Here is a 22,883-nt window from a genome sequence, read left to right on the forward strand (position 1 = left end):
GCCATAAGCAGAGGCTGAAGCTCAGGTATAGCATAGGACATTTCACCTCAAAATGGGAAAGCTTCAACCTATTAGCTACACTCTTAAGATCTTCTAGCTGAGTGGAGTTTAAAACCTAAAAACAGGGGTGCCTGGGTGGTTCAGTCGGTTAAGCATCCGACTTCTGATTTCGGCTTAGGTCATAATCTCAAGATCATGAGATCGAACCACACATCAGGCTTCGTGCTGGGCATGGAGCCTGCTTGAGATTCTTCTCCTTCTCCCTCTGCCCCTCCCCACCATTCCTGGCTTACTCTCTGTCTCTCTAAAAAAATAAAAATAAATAAATAAAACCTGAAAATAAATGCCTCAGGCAACAGGTTGTATTTATTTTTTCTATTTGGTCCTAGTGGTACTTGCTGCAAAGGATGCAGAAGAGTTGGAAATCTGTTTCTATTGATATTATTTCTTTTAATTCTGTATATGCGTAGATGCACATGTGCACGAGCACACTCCCCTGGGGTGAGTATTTTCTAATATCTCACCTGGGGCTATAGCAATGAGATAGACTACACATTGGCCCTACCCTCAGAGAGATCATTCTCCAGTAAAGGAGACTCATGTTAACAAAATATCCATACATGGATCACTACAAACATGGTAAGTGTTAGAAAGGAAAAACACAGGATCCCAAGAGAGGGAGTACTGTGGGACCTGGTCTAGTCCAATGATTACATTTCAGTTAATCAGGTCCAGTACTAATGCTAAAGAACTTCCACGAATAGAGGAAGCATCATAAATATCCTGGTTCATTTTACCATTTTTGTTTTCCTTCCTCTCCTAATGCAACCCAATGGAATCAGAGTCTGCCATTGCTAGTTAGATCTTGAGGTTATGTTAACTCATTCAGACCACTAGGGGACTATTTAGAGAGTGCATACTATCTAGTCTTAAGTACACACACACAAACACACACACACACACGTACATGCATACACACACAGAGAGGAAAAAGAAGAAAACACATACAAAGGTTACAAGCAATATTTTTCTGAGTGATATGATTAGGAGTCAATATGCTGGAACCTTTTTTATATGAATCATAATTACATAAAAGCACAGAAAAGCATTTTTTAATAAAGTATATGTACCAGATATGTCACCGTCAATGCCGCAGAGCAAAGAAAGATATTCTACCTCATCTACAATGATGCTGACAAACATACAACCGAGAATAACAGAAATAATGGCTGCCTGCATTTGATTCCTACAGACCCATACAGAGTTGAGCTCTTCACAGCCCTCTTCTGAATTAACCCTGCTGAATTAATGGCTCGGAGAGAACTGACTTGCTCTGCGGTCACAAAGAGAGAGCTTAGCAGATCTGGGACTTTGAATCCAGTCCCCCCAAAGCCCAAGCACACGTCTGTCACACTACACTCCTCTCTGCATGCCTCCTAGGCATCTTGCTCTTTCAAGAGGTTAAGGCTGAGATGCTACAAGGCTAGCCAGGGAGGCCAGCAAGACTGGTATCTGGTAGGCAATTATTAATGTTCAAATTTTAATTTAATTTAGAAAAAGATATGCGCTGATTTACCTAACTCCCTCACCTGACCTTCTCTTTGATCAAGAGCCATGTCTGCTGGGGAATTCATACAGGCAATCTCCTCCAAGAACCTCTACCCTCTAGTTGGAATTAATCTTCTCCAACCTCACACTCCCATACAGAGGCGGGTTTCGTGGGAAGCTATTGAAACCTAAGCTTTAGGGATCCACACTTGTGATCCTCCGTCTGGAAGAGCCAGGGGCATTTTGTAGCTTTTATTTTGTCTTCTTTTTCTTAAAGAGGGCCCCCAGATTGTATAAGCTTTGGGCCCCACAAAACCTAAATCTACCCTTACTCCCCAGGGAAGACTGGGGAGTGCTAAATGTTTCTCACAGCATTTCTCTTAGGATGCCTTGTACCTGAGTTATTCGTGTATAAAAATCTTGGTTTCTAGAAGTTGAAGGTAAGCAGGAAGTGTTTTTTATCTTTGAATCCCCCACAACGCCTGCCTCCAGACATGCTAGGTCCTAGCTCAGCAAATGTTTTCTAATTAAATACGACAGAATCCCCTTGCACGAAAGCAAGCTAGAATTGGAAAGGTTGCCCATGACCATGAAACAAAATACACAGAGGCAATATATAATATATAATATATGCTGGTTAAGGGCCCAGTCTCCGGAGCTGGCCTTCCCAGGTTCCCAGTTGCCACCTCTGCCATTTGTTGGCTGACCTTAGACAAGTCACTTTGTCTCTCGAAAGCCCCACTTCCTCCAGGTGAAGTGAGGCTAATAATAGTATCAACCTCAGACGGCTGCCATGAGGTTTCAATGAGATGATGCCAATAGAACACTTTCGAAGAGGAGACTTTCCATTTGATTCCCACCAACTCAGCACCTGTTGGGAGAGGAGCCTTGATTCTAGGCCCAAGCCCTCAACTTCCTTCTCTCCACAGTCACCCCACTTGTCCTACCTATCCCCACCCAGACTCACTCAAACCCAGCCCAAATGACTCCAGAGCCTGCCTTCTTAATCATCACACTCTGGAGCTGGACGGGGAACCAAAGGAAGAGTCCAGAGGCCTGGCACTTTGTTCCACCTTTGCTGGTAGTCTAGGTGTGAGCTGATGGAGCCTGGAACTCAAATCAGAGACGAGGCCAGCGGGCATCAGTGTGAGGCCGCTGAGACCCAGAGAGGGCAGAGGGGAATGGGGTGGAGGAAGAAGATGCGAGGGAATGTGACGCGAGAAACAAGACCTGGCGCCTGACTGGAAACCGGGATGAGGAAGGAGGAGGGGTGTGGGGCCACAACTCAGCCCCTGGAGGCCTCTCACAGTCAACAGAGGCAAAGGTGTTTTTAATTTCTACATTACTGCTTCCAGCTTAAAGGAAAATCATTTCTACCTCCACTCTACTGACAGGAGAATTCAAACCTCTCAAACATATGCTTCATTATACCGATATCAGGTACTGCAACTCAGGGAGACAGAAAGAGGAGGAGGAACATATGTTTTCAGAAAGTAAACAAATCCCAGTGGGGGCGGGGAAGGGTAGGGAGTAATCACGGGAGGCAAAAGTGGTTATTTTTCCTGGAAGCTTCTCGAGGACAGGGACAATGTCCTTTAATTTGCTTCGTTGGGCCCACTAGTGAGAAAGTGGGCAGGAGCATGGCAGCCGTGGGGAGTGTGTCCAGAGCCCTGTTGAATGGAGGGGCATGGGCTGCGGTAAAGAGTTAATCTGTATAATCTCCTCACCTCATGTTGGCTGCAGAACAGTCTCCACCCGCACACTGAGTCATTTTTCTAAGCTCTTTTTATTAAAAAGAGTTTTCAGCCTAATGACTGACTTTTCTAAATCAATAAGAGGGCACAGTAAAGGTTTATAACTCCCCCAGCCTCTGGCTCTGCAAGAGCCACAGAATTTTGAAACCCACTTGAATCGAAAGTTCTAAGTATGAAATGAAAATGACTTTAAACACCCAGTTTCCAATTGTTTGTCCCATAGCACTAATAATTAAAGAATCGCATTTTTTAAAACTTTGTAACCAAAGTTAACTATCTCTTTGAGTCAGCGCCATCAAAGTACACTAATTAAAGCCAGCATCTTCTGAGCTCTGATGAGAAATTCACCCTTTTATAATGGGATTACTAGAGCTTTGCTGTACAGATGAGTGGTTTGATTAATAATTTACATTTTTGAGGCTATATAACCTGACTCATGGTCATGGTTTGCGTTCCTAAAATTCTTCTATCCAGTTTAATGTTATTACATTTTGCTCTGGCAAATGAATTAAGTTCTGATTAGACATCAGTGTAATTATTCTCTCCCCTACATTATTTTCAAGGAAGCAAGGGTTGTGACAGGATGGCCAGTGGTCAGAGTCAGGGACTCGCTCGGCCTGCACACAGCTGGAGCATGCGCAGGAGAGCTGTCAGACTAGTCAAGGGGAAAAATTGTGAAATGGAGAAAAATTGCTCAGTGCTAACTTAAAAACCCCCCGCAACATTATAAAAACTAAATGAACAAATGATTGAATCTCAAAAACATGTTTATCAACATCCAAGCAATTATTTAGTCACATATTAACTGTGAAGGAAAAAAAGCTTTGCCTGAAGAGTTATTTCAAGCAGAAATGACTAGAGAAATTGCTCTGAGCTGATGGAAAAGGGTGTTCTACCCAAGGTCAATTTTATTTAGGGGGAGTGGGAGAGACAGGAATCTGACAGGAGAAAAAAAAGTATAAGAACTGCCAAGAGCGGATGGAAATGGGAAACAAGGGAGTGAAGAAACAGCAGCACAGAAACCCTGTCCCCTCTCACCACAGCCCCCCGCATGTGGAAATGTGTCGTCTCTACCGTAGAAAACAGGTAGGAGGAAACCATCCAGCACCGCCATGATTCCACAGGCCAGACAATGCAATTAAAATATGGCCTGAAAAAACTACGTATGGCCTGAATGTGACAAACCCCTCCCACTCTAGCTGCTTGTTTGTGTGTAAAATATACCAGATAGGGGCCAGAAGAGAAGCTTCAGGAGGCTGGGGAAGAAAGGCTAGCTCCTGGTGGTACTGACATTTTGAACAGCACAGTTTCACATCTACAAAGGTACAAAACAGACCCATTTTCCAAAGGCTACTTTACCTAAGTGCTCTCTCACCTGTGCACGGGATATCCACTGTGGGGGCAAACGTGGGTGAATTGCATCATGGCCTCCAGCTTTACTGGGGCTCATGTCTGTAATGGAAATGTGCCATTTATCTGGCACCCCCAGTGCTTTCGAGGTAATAGCTTTAGAGATAATAATGCTGGGACATGGAGCTTTCCAGTTTTCAAGACACTTTCATATACACTACCTCTCCCCTAGGAGGAAAGCAGGACTGTAATTATCACCCCCATTTTGCAGATCACAAAACTGAGGCTAATGGAGTCTACGTAAGCCCCTATAGTCATAAAGCTTACCAAGACAGAACTAGAATTAAAACTGAGATGCTCTGACTCCAAGCCCAGTGTTTCTTCCATTGCCTTTCAGACACATACTCCCCCAAATATATTTTAGCTCCTTCAAATGAAAATGTGAAGGAAAAGAAAAATGGTGCAAGTAACTTGATCTTTCTTTATTGATTCGCAGCCGTCACTACAGACATGGGCTATTGCCCCTCCTGTAATACAGGGGCTACCGAGGCACGTAGGTTATCCCCCTCTACTGAATGTCCTCTGGACTGCCCCACTCAGTGAGCCCCCAAGTCTACTTTCATGTTTTTCACCCTTCCTGGCACTCATAACTTCTTGCTGTTCATAGATACCTCCCTCTGGCATTCTTCCATAATCCTTCCACCTAACTCCTAAACCTACCGCCTGCTAGAAAACTAGAAAATCCAGCCTGTAAAAAGACCACACACAAATGTGGGACAGTAGTGGGTACTGAAGGAACGAGGGCCTGAGAATTTCTCAGCGACCTCAGCAGGAGCTCTATAGCATTCCAGGAGCACAGGGATGTCTTCTGCTTAACCACTCTAGTTCTCCCCTCTGAAGAAGCTGAACTGGCTTCTTGCGGGTTAGGCAACTTCCAGAAAAGCTGAAGCGTGTTCTCCCTCAAAGTACCTTGGGGAAGACTGGAATCATCCAAAATACAGAAAAATTTCCTAGGCCTATCCCCCCAAATACTCCCTGATGGGACACGTTTGACAGTTAGAATGCCATCCTGCAAGGAAAACAGAGCTCCAGGATTGAACGTGCAAAGGTGACGGATAAAACATTAATTAGGAAGACCATGTCAGATGACGGCCCGGAAGAAGCCAAGGCATCAGTGAGTTTCCTCATCTGTAAAATGGAGATAATTACAGTAGGAACCTCAGAGAGCTGCTGGGAAAATCCAGCGAGAGAATTATGTAAAAGTAAGCATCATATAGCAGGCATTTAATAAATTGCCATTAGTAGTATTATCATAGTAATTATTATGAGGTAGGGGAGAAGAAAAAGAGACAAAAATCTTTTAGTGGAGTTTTTCAAAAAGAATTAATTAAGCAGAAACAAAAAACGATTGTGCTGCCCCATTTTACTAAGCACATCCGAGTAAATTAAATTTAGGAAACGAGGCAATGCAAAGATTGAAAATAAAGAACAACTTTTTTTTTAATGCTTCAATCATTATCAAAACAACATTAGCAAGAGAGCACTCCAACCGCTGTAGCGAAGGGCCCCAGGCTCATTTATGAGGGCAAAGGCTTCTTGCAAACGAAGACATAAAATCCAAATTGAGGCAGTAAGGATTGCTCGTGGAACTGTGCACATATTTGCAGAAAGCATTCGCTGCTTAAATACCCCCAGTGTGGACGAGTGAGGGAATCCTAAAGAGATTGTGGATCTAGGCCAATATCAAGATGAGCTTTCTTCAACTTCATGTGGTGGGGAAAATAGCTTGCATCAAATTTCATAGGACTGAATTATTGGAGCAAGGATTTGGTCTACCGGAATCTTGGGGAGGGAGTGTATTTTATGGAAGAAACAACTGGGCCCTCCCAATTCCAGCTCATCAGAATAATAAGTAATCATAAGGGGGACAAAAGTGGCTCTTCTCTTTTTTTTAGCCATCAATAATACATCAGCTTGCCTCGGTCCCTGATTTTCGTCTTGTCCCTCCCAATGTTCGTTACAGAAAGAATTTGGGGGCGATGTTTCTACAAACATGGCATAATTGCCTTGAGGTCTGGGACCATGGTTTCCCTTTTCTTATGGGGTATATTTGCTCTAAATGGGAAGCAGGGAAAGAAAAAGGGAATGAAACAAGAGAAAGAATTGAGTCCATATGGTGATGAGGTAGAAGGCCCCAGCCGTGAGTTCAGACATCACTGAGTTGTCTCCATGTTCCTTTGCCAGACCTGTCCTCCTATGTTCACAACTGGAGAAATAATACATATTTGTGTGTGTACATGTGTGTGTGTGAGAAAAAGAGAGAAAAGATACAAGTAGTAGGTGCTACCCTCCCCCCTTTCCAGCCTCTGTTCACATGACTAGTGTCCAACCTCCACGCTAAGCCAATCAAAATCTGGTCAGAACTTCCTTTCTCTCCTCATCTCGTGCCTAGAAAACACAATATGCAAAATGGAAGACTGGAAAAAAAGATGGAGGACTGGGCAGAGACAGAAGGGCTGACACCCAAGGCCCTCAGAGGGCAGCCATTACCGCTACTCCACACAGTGGACTACCAGTGGTGCTTGTTCTCCCACCCACCTCCAGCAGGCCCACGGCTGTCAGGTAACACCAGTGGGCCTGGTTATTCTGCGAATGAAACCACTCACACTCCATTTTGAAAAGCCCCTGAACACCCCCAAAGAGTCAGATTCAGCTCTTGCCTTCGACAAAATTCTCTTGTCCCATCACTTTTTACCACCCCACTTTCAGTCAGCCGCTCAGCTCCAAAACCAATCTAAGAAGTACATGAATGGCACATGTATTTTTAAAACCAGCTTCAATTATTCATTTGATCGCCAAATTGTTAGTCTCCACAAACTCTTCACAAGAGTCTGACGGCATACGTAAGTGAACAAATACCTCACGCTTCTATACTGTATTTCATATAATCAACCCAACATCCCCTGAGGCTTTGACCCAGGGAACTATCATGAATGTAGGCTTTATTAGCTAATTGGAATAATTTTCTTAGCTAATTCTAAGATTTTCCTTGCAATACACAAAATAAGCTATAATCAACCTACCTTACAATTCAAAGAGGTTAATCCTTAACAAGGTGCCAGAAACCTACAAATTTGGAACGTCAGGTCATCAGAAGAGATTTTTCTATCTAAACTCCAATTCTCTGTAGAGCAAGAAAAAGGGAGCTGGCGTCCTGTGCTTCAGGGAAGACAGAAGCAAGCCCCAATATCTGTAATTAATTTCCCCTCCCAGGAGGCAGCATACCGAGGTAGTTAAAAATATAGGCTCTAAGAGCAAGGCCGCCTGGGTTCAAATCCTGATTTCCCCCCATTAATTAGTTGTGTGGCCTCAGGCAAATTACTTAACCATTCTGTGCCTTGGCTTTTCATCCCTTACATGGGGATGCTGATAGTAAGACCTACTTCCTAGGGTTATTGTGAAGACTAAAGGAACAAATACACAGAGAGCATGTCGTCAACATTCCTAGCTGGGTCTTTGAATCGAAGGAGGTATTCTCCATCCTGCTGGGTTGGTCCTACTGGTCAGTGAGGAGAAATGGAATTTCTGACCCATCCTGGCAATGCCACCACAGGTCCCTTTATAGTCACACACAGGTGTAGTAAAGATGGAGACTCACAAAGAAAGAAGAGGTGGTCCACTCACACAAATGAGAAAACATAGCGCCTTTGAGCCAAGCTCCAGATCTCTCTGGAAACGGTCCCCGTGGTCAGAAGGAGTTCAGGCGTGTTCCACAACCATCTAACCCACGCCTGGAGAAAACTGGTATTTAAGTAACCTCTTTTGTTGTTTTGTTTTTTTTTTAAACTGGTCTTCAGGGCTTGTTGAGAGAAGATATCATTTACCCTTTCTGTAGGGATTTGTAGCCATCGCACACAGGTAAACAGAATGTCCTTGGACAATGACTTTGGACAATGCCTGCCTCTCCAAAGAGTGAAACGCAGTGTCTCTAAAAGCTGTGCTTTTCCTGAAACAGAATCTCTCACTGGGAGGTTTCTCTGTCAAGTATTAACGCTGGCATGGTCATTTATAAATTAGACTTAGCATCTGAAAGCCCAGCGCCCAGAGAATGATGCCAAGGGGCACATGTCTAAAATGATCCCCAGCACTCACCTTGGAAAACTGCGGCGTTCTGGATGATCAAGAACTTGAGCTCCATACTTGCAGACTGAAGCAGCTGCTCCATGTTCAAGCGCGCGGTCAGTTGGTACTTTTCTTCCATCTTTCTGGAGCAGCACGTTGGACCCTTGGGGAGACATACTTGCAGATCTGATCCTGAAACAAACAAGTGTTTAACGTTTCAGTAAGCAGAATGTCACACACACACATACACACACACACACACATACACGAAGTGAATAAGGCAAGACAATGCATTTTTTAAAATACAGTAAAATCTTGATTATTCAAAATTAGTGTTTATCTTAACGAATCCCTGCTTTCTCCCAATTATCTTTATGACTGATTCTTTTTGAATAACCATTAGAATTAATTGCTTAGGTTTGACTCATAAATTCTGCACAAACCAATTTATAGCACCAAGTAGACGTCATTGAACACCGATATTTAATTTGTCCGTTAAAAGATTAATCTTCACTCCTACAATTTATTTTTCTTGATTATAATTTATGAATGAGAGCACAACCAAGAGGCAATTTTCAAAATTCCAGTTATGATTTCCTAATGAAATGTATGTCTGTCACCCCGGTGTGGCTTTTTGGGATAAATGATTAAAACATCAATATCTTATCAAAGCTTTGCTGTTGTTGTTAACTAAAGGTCTGGGGTAAGATTCACAGAGGAAATATCCAAAGGACAACATCAACTTTCTGACAATCACCAAAATCCCTTACAAGGACAACATTCTAGCGCTATTCGAATATCGACCTCTGAACTCCTAAGTCACTTCCTTGCACCTCGCTTATGATGCATGGTACCTTTTTATTTCTGCAACTCCATAAAAAGTTGTCGAATTAAGAATCTCCTCGCTTATTCCAAAATTAGGGAATCAGAAGCTCTTCTCAGTCCTCATCCAATGTGACCTTTGGTGGCATCCCTCCCAGTCGACCAGTTTCTTCTTCTTCTTCTTTTTTTTTTTAAAGATTTTATTTATTTATCAGAAGGGGAGGGGAGAGCGAGCACAGGCAGACAGAACCGCAGGCAGAGGCAGAGGGAGAAGCAGGCTCCCTGCTGAGCAAGCAGGCTCCCTGCTGACTCGATCCCAGGACACTGGGATCGTGACCTGAGCCGAAGGCAGCTGCTTAACCAACTGAGCCACCCAGGCGTCCCTCGACCAGTTTCTTCTTAAAAGGCTCCCCTCCTCCCTTGTTATAGTGAACCTACCCCTGCCACACACACACACACACACACACACACACACACATACCCCTACTGCTATGGCTACTCTTATCTGCTTTTCAGTTCTTCCTCCTCTTCTGCCTGTCACTTTAATGTTACTGACCCTCCCTGTGTTCTACGTCTCCCCCCCCACATGATCTCATCTCATCTATGGGGCTGCTGAACTCCCTAACCCAGCCCTCACCTCTCTTCTGAGCTCGAAAACTTCCTATCTGCAACCTCTCCATGAGCATCTCAAATTCAGCCTACTCCAAACTGATCTCTATGTATCTCACACACACACACACACACACACAGTTCCATCTCTTGTGTTCTATATCTCAGTTAATAAAGATCATCTGCCAAGTATCCCAATGACTGAAACCTTTGTCATTCTCAGCTCTCCCCTGGGGATGCAAGGCATTTCAGCTCCGGTGGAGGTCTTCACAGCATATAAAGGAAAATTCAAGCCAGGGGCGTAGATGAAAGTCATTCAACAAATATTTTATTGGGCATCTACCACGTGCCAAGCACCCTGGATATAACAGATATATACAGACACACATATATAGTTTGTATATATGTTGTATATATGTATAGTTTGTGTATATATTGACACACACAGCCAAGTAGTGATGAGCACTCCAGAGAAAATAGAACTACGGCAGGACAGCAAAACAAGTTGTGGTATATACATACAGTGGATTATGACTTGGCCATACAAAGGAACAAACTATCGATCCATGCTACCACGGCAACGGGCCCCCAAAACATTATGCAAAGCCATAGAAGCCACATCACAAAAACCCTACATACTCTACGGTTCCATTTATACAAAAGTCTCCCAAATGAGAATTAACCAGTAGTGACGGAAAGCAGTTCAGTGGTTGTTGGGGAGGGGACACAGGGCAGGGACGGGGCCAGAGTCAGGAAGTTTGGCAGAGCGATGGATAGATTCATAATTTTGGCTGCAGTGATTGTCTCCTAGCTATATGCATGTGTCAAAATTATCAAATTATACCCTTAAAATATGTACTTTATTGTATGTTAATTGTACCTCAATAAAACTGTTCTTTTTTCTATGTTTAAAAACCAAAGTCAGGGAGGTAGGGTAGATGGTAGTGGCAGCAACAATTCTATTTAATAGGATTGTCAGGAAAGGCTTCTTTCATAAGGTATCATCTAAAGAGAGACGAAGGAAATGATGAGGCATTCCCTGATTTTGTATCTTCTGCCAATACTAGCAAATATTAAGTCCAATCTCCCTCCTCTTCTGCAACTCCCACTGTACTCAGACTTTCCCTCCAACCAACATTTGTCGAGATCCTTCTGTGGTGAGCATGCGCATCTCAGACCTCCTACTGTGCTGCATGTAACTAACTGATGGTCCCAGCTGCTGCGCTCTGAACTCACCACCATGTTGTATCTGGGCCACCATCCCCAGGGCCTGCCCCAGCCAATGTCGGAGCATAACAGAGATGCTAAGTTCTGTGAGCATGGGCCTCGGCTGACGGGGATTTGGGCTCAAGGACTCCCCATTGACCTTGACAAAACTTTCTGAAAATGGTACTGCGGTCAAAGATTCTTCCTACTCTACCTTCCTTCTTTCGCACCCTCCTCCACAGGGTCAGACCTACACCACAGTGTGAGGGTCCTTCCAGCATCCTTCAGCTCCCTGCTCTTTTTCCTTCACAAATGTTTTCCCTCAGAAACCCCTTATACGTGTAGGGCCCTACTGGCATCAGCTTCTCAGAGGACTCAGTCGGACTCAAGGTCTGGGTGCCAAGCACTGTGCTACGTGGTGAAGGTCCCACGTTGAACAAGAGAGACATGGTCCTGACTCCAAAGAGCTCACTGTCTAAAGGGGTTGCCAGAGATAAATACCGAAGACATAGGAAATGAGTGCAATAAAGCAGCATAGTTAGTCAAGATGACAAAACATGTATATGAGGTAGAGGGGAAACTCTCCCAAAGTCCTGTGAGGTCTTTGGCAAAGCAAGGACCTGTAATAAACATCAAATCTTCCTGAAGGAAAGCATACGCAGACATTTTAGACAGCTTTGTAACAACTGAGATTTTAAAAAATGGGGTGGTGGGAGTGTGTGCAGGAAGAGACTAGTTAGTCCTAAGTGACCAGAAAATTTCTTTCTATTACAGCTTATTTCCCTAGGAATTCCAGTTAATCACGACCTTAATGTATGTGTCCAAGTTCTATTTTCTTAATTTAGGAATGAAATTCATCAAGTGTTGCCTCACATGACATCACCGTTGGGAGTCCAAGATACGGACTTCGAGCACTCCCCTTCCCCTTCCTCAAGGGAGCTGACAAAAGCAGTCAACGGAGAGCACAGATAATACATATCACCAAACCAAATCCAGCACTGCAATTTATAGCACTGGATGGAAAGGTGATATTTAATGTGTCAAAATACAATTTGGGGTCTGGAGACAAAGGGTTCAGATTTAACTCCTATAAATGTCAATCTCAGAGACAAGCCTTAAACTGATATTAAATACGGTCTAAGCTTAAAGGTTTTATGATTATCTTCTGAAAAAGAAAACAGAGCTAGTTCTAGCTCACTGTGTTCTTTCTACAGGAGGTTACAAAATATAATGCTATTCTAGGAATAGAAAGTGATGCGGTTTACTGGACCACGAAGGCAAAGAGTCCCCTTCGGGAAGAGTGGCTAATCTAGATTGAAACAAGGTTGGTTGGGACACACGTGTAGATAGGAAAATCCTATAGAGAAGATACTTGCCATGTACCAAGTTCCTGTCCATTTGACAATGTTTTATCTACTTTCTTGATAAACTGATGCCTAAGTCATATGTGTTTAAAATAGCTGTATTTGAATACATTCATAAAATTCAATGTTATTAAAAAAAAAATCCTTTGTGTTTCTCAGTTTCTGGTAGTGAGGACTTCCCGTTTTCGGGAATGGTAGGGTTTATTCGGCAGCCTGGCTGCTGATAGTGTTCCAGCTCTAGCCAGTGGGAATCATAAAATAATGGGGCTCAAATCTTTCCTCTGTGAAGTGCCATGAGTTGTTAGGTCTCAGAAATAACAAATCACCACTCAGTGTACCTGCAGAAACCCAGGACCGCCTCTTTGAATCACTATGACACCAGTTTGGTTTGCCTTTGATGGGTAACTCATAGAGTAACTTAGAGATTGCATAGTGCGGCCCTTTCCCTGGCTTGGGCAGGTCTTATCATTGTAAAAATGCCCACTCCCTCAAGAATTCATTGAGTCAAACATCTTGAGAGGAACAAAATATCAAGTGAGAATTTATGGGAAAAGATCTCAAACATCATGAAGAAAGATGTAGCATAAGAAATGTACATAGAGTAACATCTACCTTCCCTCCCAGTTAACACTACCTGATCAATCAATAAACCAGTACAACTGATCTGGGGGCTAAGAGGTAGCTAGAGTATTTGAGGAAATAAACACATCTATAAGCTGATACAAATTTCGAATTTCCAAGCCAGGAATACAGAAATATATGCCAAAGGGAAAAACATTTTAAGTACATTTCATATAACTCACAGGCCAGCACAAGAGAACATAAGGAACAAACTGGGCCAGGAGAGCTAGACATGCCTAAATGAAATGACAATAATGAAAAATGAACCATTTCAATGCAGGAACAGAGGCATAAAAGAAACAAAGCAGAACCAAAAGAAGTAAAGAAAGAATTTAGAGAGGAATCCTCATCAATGAAACAAAGACTTACTCTGGAAACCAAATCTCAAGTGGGATTAATAAAAAATAACCAAGTGCAAATGACTAAGGAGGTACACCAAGAACTGGTACATACTTGTATGAATGAAAGCAGAAAGGCCAATTCAAGAACTCAGATGCAACCTACAAAAGACACAATAAATAGCAGAGCATTCTGTAGGGATGTCAGGAACAAAAGAAGGTTAAGGGGAAATAACTCCGTTATTAGACAGAAAGGAAAAGTAATCGTTGACCACACTCATCATAGAGGTGCTCACATTTTTTTTATATAAAAATGGAATTCAGCTAGGAAATGGGAATAGAGACAAGCAATATAGCCTGGGATGGAGATGAGGAGAAGGCTCAACAATTGACTATTCAAATGAGCCATAAAGGTTCAAGTCTTTGGAGCTTAATAACTTTGGATTCCCAGATGCTTAAAAAAAATTTTTTTAACTGAAGTCATTACAGGGCTGCTAGTTCCCATTTATTTTGGAGGATTAAAAAGTACCTTCATACTATAATCTCCTCTCCCAGATTTTCCATTCCTGAAGAACAGAGAATGACACCCATCTCCTTGGGATGCCCTGTCTATCCCATTCAGCCCTGTGCATATAGTGTTGAATTAATGAGGGCCGCAGATTGAGAACGCTGGTAAAAACAAACAAACAAACAAACAAAACCACCTTTGTGTCTCTCTGATCTAAAACAAGGGAGAGGAGACAGATGACCCTGAAAATTTTACATCTATGCGCTTAACTTTGATCCTGGAAAAAATATCTTTAAATACCACAAAAATCAATTTCCAAACATCTTGGAGATACACAAATAGAGGTTTCAGTTGAAGGAACTATAGAGTAATTTATTTCGAATTATTTTGAGGCAAGGTCTTCCTGGCACACTGGGTCCGAGTTTGGGTCTGACAGCTGAAAAGGGATATTTGGGTTATGGCCATAAATCCTCTAGAGGATTCTTGCCACATGGACCCATACTGGGCACCCTTATCATTGCTCCCCTTCCCAGAGGCTAGGCCACTGGGATACCACAGCAGGCCCTTTCCTAATGTGTACTCTTGTTTCAAAGGATGGCTTAGCCTTGGCTACCCGTAGCCTTGCTTTCCTGACCTCCACCCATCCTTTGGGCCCAGTTCTTGTTCTTTTTTGACTCCATTCAAGAACTTGCAGCCACAGGCTCACACACTCACCCAGAGACCCCATTCCAAGCCTGAGCCTTGCCCCTAATTGGAAGAGGAGAGTGAACAATGTGCTATGGGTCTGTCTAAATACATCTGTTTATTGGATTTTATTCCAAATCAGCAAGTAGGAATGGCCTGAAGGTCAGCATCATGGCAGGCACCATGGGCAGGAAAAGATCAATCACGGTGTGCCCCTCCTCGCTTTGTCGAGTTGCTTATAAATGTAGTCCTACCCCACCACTGGCTAACTATGCAAGCAAGGGTAGTCACTGAAATTCCACATGTCTTTCTGTCCTTGGCGCTAAAAGGGGATTATCAATAACCCTTACCTTATAGAGTCATTGCAAGGGTTGAATGCGATGATGTGGGTAAAGCTCTCACCTTCTTGGCACACCACGGGTTAAGTAACATTAAAATAAACAAATACAAAACTCACACAAAGAGACCAGACTTTCACACAAGAATAGCTAGAGAAGAGAAAAGGTGACAAAATACGCAATATCTTTTCTGAGGTGATGGAAAGAGTCTCTATTTTCTTTGGGGATAGGAGTTACACAGGTGTGTACATTTGTAAAAACTCATTAAATTCTTCACTCAACACGGGTATATTTTATTTTTTGTAAATTATCTCAGTCAAGGTGATTTTTAAAATATGTCCTATGGACAACATTTCCTAGGTAAATGAATGCTCACCAGAGACTCTGGGAGCCAAATGGGACTTCTAGGGGAGGCGGGGCTTGAGCCAGATGGGAAGGATTTGGAAAAGCCAAGGGATACAATGGTTTGGCGGCAGCAGCGTACTAGGGCAAGACTAACCTGCCTGGAAAGAAGCTGGAATCTGGGGCACAGCTAGCTTCTCAGGGCAGAATGTGAGTTTGGACAGAAACCTGTGGGCTTGGCCCCATAGGCAGTAAAGGCCCACTGCTGCTTCTCGAACAAAAGCATAATGCGTGGAGGAAAGCTGCGTAGGCAGATGAGTCTTAAGCCTGAAATTGGGAATGGACTAAATAACCCCTCAAGGTCACTTCAAGCCTGCCAGTTCTCTAATTACCTTTATTGTGTCCTATACATTGGTTATTTTACTCAACTGCAATTTTACTAATGACTATAAATTGTCAAAAATCCCATTAAAAACACAATAAAGAACAGAAGAAATATTAATGTAGACCTCATTCCTTATACTTTCCTAAGAGCAAGATAAAACATATTCAAATAGCAACAGAAGAGGAGGAATCGTCAGGGCTCAGTAACAATGAAAATTGAAATCTTTTCTATATATATATATATATATATATATGAATATGATGATTTGACACATTTCATTGCCAAGGTCCGCTTTGTGGCAGATTACTTTTTTTGCTAACAAAGGTACATTGTGCTAAAAAAAATGATGTAATATCATCATTAAAGTAATATTAAGCAAAAGAATGAGTGATATCCCAAACTGGTTGCTTCGTGACTTGTAGGGAAAGTAAGAGATGCCTATTAAAATTATCCAAAGGATTAAGTGCAGGTTGCTCTACTAATGAACTAAAAAAACATACCAGGCACTTTTAAAAGATTTTTTTTAAACAGAGGACAAGTCAATTAGCCATCCAAAAATATTAACTAATTTCCTTAGCATATAATAGTGACTAGCTATTAGAATGGTGCCTTTTCCCCTAATTAATCATTATCTAAATCAAATCTTACACGCTCATTAATTTCTCACTAATCAAGATAGGAATACAGATTAAAGAAATGACTGCATTCAAAACCAGTGTGGAAAGTGATGATTGCTGGTGGAAGAAATCATCTTTGGGAACCCAGCTGAAGGTTACCCTTCTGTTATTTAGCGTGAAAGAACATGACCTTGCAGAGGGCACACCTGGGTATCATGAGCTCTGACTTTAAATCAGAGATCATGCCTGGGGCCACCACAGACTGTCTCTGTAAAAGGCAGGCCAAAGTGTCGCTACCACACTAGAGTACTGGGAGTTTAAAACAACCCTGGAGATAAGCCATTCTCTAAGCCTGAGAATTAAAGAATGAATTACCTTTATCTCCACTGCCAACTGTCGATTAAGTGCGTATCATTCCATGCCCGGTGAAGGTTGAATTCCTAGACCGCTACACTCCCCCACAAACGGGTTCTTTCTGGACCCCAATCCCAACCAGCAGTCAACATGTGCTCTGGGAATACAAATTCACTGATTACACTCAGCCTGCCAAAGTGGCGAATGATTCATTCATCCAACATTTACTGAATGCCTACTTTGGACCAGGGCCTATCCCCAACCCAAGGAGTACAATAAAGAACAGGACACAGTCCCCGTCAAGAAGAGGGACTTCCAAACTAACTAGAAACCTCTGGGTCATTCTAGACACCTTACTCGCCCTTATTCCCTGTAGCCAAATGCCACTAAATCCCACTGGCTCCACTTTGCAAATGTCTCTCATCACCCTGCCTCTTTTCCCTTGGACAGCTAGAAGAGCCTCCACATGGGTCTTCCAGCCTCTGCCAGACTCTCCTCCACCTGAGCCCCAGAGAGATATGCTAAAGGACATATCTGATCCCATCATTCTCCTTCTTAAAAACCCTTCAAGAAAATGGAGCAAGGGGGCATCTGGGTGGCTCAGTCCATTAAGCATCTGACTCTTGATTTCGGCTCAGGTCACTACCTCAGAGTCTTGAGATCAAGCCCTGCATCAGGCTCCGCACTTACCAGGGAGTCTGCTCAGGATTCTCTCTCCCTCTGCCCCTCCACACGCACTGCGCCCCAACTCATGAACTCTCAGAAAGGAGGAGAGGAGAGGCGCAAGAGAAGAGAGCCGGGGCACAGGGGTGTGTAAATGCGTGGCACGGCCGGGAACGGCCAAGAAACCTGGTAAGGCTACAGGGACAAGTGAGCTGTGCAGAGTGGCCGGAGCCCAGAGGAGCTCTGAGAGTCCTGCTACAAGAGTATGTCCACCTATCTTCGGTTCTTTTCTGTTTTTTATCTTTACAATTTTTTTTTCCCCAGCTTTACTGAGATAGAATGGACTCCTGCTTATCTTTGGACTGGATTCTCACAGGATGGAGGGTTTATGGGAGCAGAAAGAGTTGTACTCCATAAGCTTTCTGTCCTCTGAATTCCCACAGTATCCTGCACCCTTTATGAAGACACTTATCACTCTAACTTGCATCACAGTTAAATCTGCATGGCTTATCGCCACCAGATTTAAGTTCCTTGACGCAAACACCCCTGACTGACTCATCTTCATATCTCAAGGGGCCCGCTGAGGTTTGGGCTCGATGCCCTCCCCTTTGACTTGGAACCAATGCCAGAACTTCGGGAGAGTTCAGTTTTAAAGGAACTAGATCAGATTAACTGATGCTGCTACGGCAAATTCTAGAAGAATGGTATTCCAGGGAAAATGAAGGAAGAGTTCTCAGAGCCCCCCCCCCTTTCTCTCTCTCTCTCTCTCTCTCTCTCTCACACACACACACACACACACACACACACACATTCTTTAGACACGAGGAAAAGTCCTAATAAAAACAAAATTGGGTTGGAGAACAATGCCAGTTGGGATAAAAATCTTTTAGTTTAGAATTTTGCCAGAGGGACTCAACTAAGGCAATTTCCCTATCTCCCTGAGTCACTCTTTCACTAATTGTTATTCTATTCAGATAAGTAGCTGAGATCCCATCTTTCAGGAGATGTATAATTTTTATTTTTCAGATACAATCTTCAAATATGCAGACCTGAACTATAGCTGAGAATTTCAACACCCTAGGCTCGATCCGAGCGCCAGGCCCTTCCCCCTGTGTATGAAATCACACCGGGGGCAGGGGAAGACCCCTTCCCTACCCAGACTAAGGTGTTGTTACCTGCTCTGCTACCAAATCAGCTGTGTGATTTACCCAAAGACCTTCTCAAATCCAGGCCCGGCTAAGGTCACTTCAGAGCTGAGGGTCTACGTTTCCCAACTGCAGATCGATCGCTAGTCACTGAGCCCATTCTAGACTGGGCATTGGGAGGACAGACCAAAAAAAAAAAAAAAGTTTGCTTCTGCCTTTCTAGGAAGCCTTTGTCAATAGCACTTGGCTCTACATGAACATGGATATGGGGTGAAGGCCAATGACTCAGGCTTACAAAGCTTCACTCCATGTAATAACCACATTCCTCTCTACATGACCCTTTGTCTCCAGAGGCTAACTAATGGCAGAAGCTTCCTTATGGGATGGTACGTGGTGGCGAAGGGAGGACCTGCGAAATCAGACCAGTGGGGTGCGAAACCCCATTTAACACCAGTGTGATCATAGGCAAGTTACTTCCTCTCTGAGACTCCATTTCCATATCTGTAAAATGGGGACAAGATCACTTACCTCTTGACATGGTTCTGGGGATTAAATTAAATTTATTTCATGTGTCCCAAACACATGGCTCCATCTCTGGCCTCCCCGTTTTGCTCAGGCTATTCCTGTCCCTAGAGCGCCCTCCCCCGAGTTTCAGCTCTTCAAGCCTTCTCACCCATCAAAGTGTCTCTTTCATCATGTTTGCCTACCCTACCCCAGCTACCCTCTCCACCAAATAATCCCCAAGGGCTCACACTTTGGACCTCTAACACCACATTTTGCAATCTAGATGTTATAGCTATCAGTATACTCTTCGTATTCCAACTATTAGAGTGCACGTTGCTGGGGACAGGAACTGTATCTTGGCCATCCTTGTGTTCCCGGACATGGCCCAGTCCCGAGTATATGGTACGTACTCCACAAAGCCTTGTTGGAGGAATGAACGAGGACTCATCCTGGATTAATCAGGTGGGCCCTAAATTTGATGACTAGTGTCCTTACAAGAGACACACAGACAGGAGACCTAGAGAAGTGAAGGCCGAGTGAAAGCAGAGGCAGATGCTGGAGGAACACAGCCCCCAGGACAAGACAGGCCCGAAACCTCCAGAAGCCAGAAGAGGCAAGGAAGGATATCCTCCCCTAGAGCTCGTGTGGAGGGAGCGTGGCCCTGCTGACACTTTGATTTTGAACTTCTGGCCTCCAGAACTGAAACGTCTGAAGGCACCAAATCTGAGGCAATTTGGTAGGGCAGCCCTGGGAAGCTAATGGCCCTACTCTCTCCCTCAATGCCGCCTACGAGTGTCTGCCTAGCGGTATCGAAATGTTTCCTCACGGCAGAGTTAGTGCTCTGGTTAGCCAGTTTCCTCAGGTTTTTGTCTGAAAGTGCAACACCCCTCAAGGCTGAAGAGTTTACTTGGGATTTTCATCCAACATGGGAAAGAAGAGAGTGGGCAGGCAACCCAAAACACCCGGATGGGGGCGAGGGGGAAATGTCAAAGAGGAAAGATTTTTTCAAAAAGATAAAAGAGACTCAAGCCAAATTTTATCTAGGGTCAGCCCTAAGAAAGTCCCACTGACAGAGCCCAAATGTAACTTGAACAACAGTAGTCCCATGCTAGAAGAAGGAGAAGCGTTATAGAAGCAAAAATTCCTAATACTGCCTCCGTCCTTGGCCCATATTTCAGAAAGTCTGGTAAGGGGGGGTGCTCAGACTGTGGCTCAGTAGGTGAAGCGCCTGACTCTTGATTTTGGCTCAGGTCGTGATCTCAGGGTCATGAAATCGAGCCCTGCACTGGGCTCTGAGCTGGGGTGTGAAGCCTGCTTTGGATTCTCTCTCTCCTTCTGCCCCTCTCCACCCTGTGTGCTCACTCATTCTCTCTGAAATAAATAAAATCCTTAAAAAAAAAAAGTTGGGGGGGGTTCCTCAGACCAATCCAAAGGCCTCATTCTCAGTGCTCTGCCGCCTCTGTTTTCTTCTGCTTCCCCAACCAGGCATATTTCAGATACACGAAGAATCGTGTTCAAGCTCCTAGCAAGTAGTCACGAACAGAGCCAGACAACAAGGGAAGATGCCGACCCAGCTGGGAGCCCAACTGGGAATGTGGCTGGCGTCTCCCTCCCAGTCTTGGGCCCTCGGGAAGATGCCGCTCAACCAGCTCCCAAGACAATCTCTCCAACGCCCAATTGCCCTTCCTGTTAAGATGCCTCTCCCGGCTCTAATGGTTAACCTACATTTCAGTTTCAAGCCACTGCACCTTGTAATTACATTCTCAGCCCCTCTAAATAACCTGTGCCCCCTATTTTATCTTTCTTCTTTCCCGACGCGAGGAACCTGTGGTAGAGGGAGGGGGTTGCCTTGTTAGTGCAACACACGCACGGCACCTGAGCAAAAAGGCAAACCACAAGGAAACCAAACACTCTTGATCCTTGAGAAGCCTCGCTGTCACTCTTGTCCCTTTTCCTACCCTTCAGCAGATCCGAGCGTCTACACTGACGTGCTCTAGTGCTGTGGCATTCATGCCATCTTGGGGAATAGCTGTGTAAATGCTTTGGAGCCTTCGTGCTAGAACTGGAGACTCTGAAGGACTTGGAAGCACAGATTTTCCTCCTCCTCCCCCCACCCCACCCCTCATGTAATAGGAATCAAAATACCCACTAATTGGCCCTCCTCCTGCATGTCCCTGCAGTCTAGACTTGGTGGCAACCCCTTTCCGTGGAAGAGATTTAATGAAGGAGAAAGTGCACGGGAGGGATGCTGGCAAGCAAACCGTTGCAGAGCAGCTACAGGAAGCTTGGAGACATGAGGAGTTCTTGGTAAGCTGAGATTGAAAGCTAAAGAATATTGTCTCTCTCTCTCTCTCTCCCTCTCCCTTTCACATATGCACACGTCGGTATGTCCACTCTACCCTGAGCCAAACGTCTCCCCAAATCGAGGAAAATCTCAGTTACTCAAGCAACACCTAAAGGACTTTTCAGTGATGGTGACTGCTTTCCTCCTTGCCTTCTTCGGGAGATACAAAAAACAATGGATTACCCAAACAAGTGACCTGAGGATTGCTCTTCCATCCCCATGATTTCACTGAAAAACTCAAAAATCGTGAAGAGTCACTCCATTCTTCCATCAAGCCGTGGGTGATGCAGATACAGGGCTCCCCAGAGCCCAGTGTGGGCTCCAAGAGGCAAGCCACACAAAGCAGACCTGGCTCAGGGGCTCCCTGTGGGTGGCCAGTCCTACACCACCTGCCTTCAGACCTTCAGAAAACCACCCGCTCTCAAGACCACAGCAGTTTTGTTCAGGAATATCTGCCTCATTTAATTTACTCTTTTTTTTTTTTTAAAGGGACGAGTGCAATCAATCAGAGAAACTGTGACACAGGAACTATGGAGCCGCTTAGGTCCCAAACTGTGCTGACCACACGTGTCTAAGCAGTGCTGGGTTCAAGGCACCCGATGCTACAGTCAGCTGGGGCCGTGATGGAAAAAGGTTGATGAAATCACTGAGGCAGCTCAACTCCTAGATGATGACCTTCACTGAACAGGAAAATCAAATGCCCATGACCCCCACGTTGCCTGCCGAACTCACTCAGGACAGAGAATTCCCACAGATCCAAGCCACGGCTCCTGGCCATGTCCTCCTTCTGCCTCTCCACAGATCTGAAAACACCCCATTCCCAACAACCCCCACCACCCGCACCCCGCCCCTGCCCCCCTGCCACCGCCCATGCCAGGTCCTCAGAGGTCTACCTGTCCACCTCCCCCACCGAGAGCAGAGACAGTGGAGTGTTGGACTTTGAATCCCCAGCATCTCATGCAGGCTGGGTTCTCAGAACTGGTTTCAGGAGTAATTCCCGGAAAACGCTGAGCCCTTCCCAAGGGTAGCGATTAGGAACAGGGCTCTGGAACCAGATGAAGTGTGATTCATTTCAGAAAAAATATCTGTCCTTGGCCAAGCCACTAAACCTCTTTAAGCCTCAGTTTCCTCATCTGCAAAATGGGGGAGGTAATGCTGCCCACCTGGTAGTGCTGTGGTGAGGATTAAATGGGATGTCGCCCATAAAGGGCTTAGCACAGCGCCTGGCTCAATAAATGTTAACGATTATTAGCACCGCCCCCACC

The 22,883-nt window shown here is 44.4% G+C and overlaps 1 protein-coding gene across 1 annotated transcript in view; it reads right to left on the bottom strand.

The window, feature by feature from the left end:
- GPC3 (glypican 3) overlaps positions 1-22,883 on the bottom strand; it is a 399,621-nt gene that overhangs the window by 359,750 nt on the left and 16,988 nt on the right. Inside the window, exon 2 of the mRNA XM_032329660.1 lies at positions 8,805-8,966. Coding sequence (XP_032185551.1) covers positions 8,805-8,966 — 162 coding nt within the window. The remainder of the gene's footprint in view (positions 1-8,804; positions 8,967-22,883) is intronic.

This window comes from Mustela erminea, chromosome X (assembly GCF_009829155.1).
Source record: "Mustela erminea isolate mMusErm1 chromosome X, mMusErm1.Pri, whole genome shotgun sequence".
In the NCBI taxonomy this organism is placed as follows: domain Eukaryota; kingdom Metazoa; phylum Chordata; class Mammalia; order Carnivora; family Mustelidae; genus Mustela; species Mustela erminea.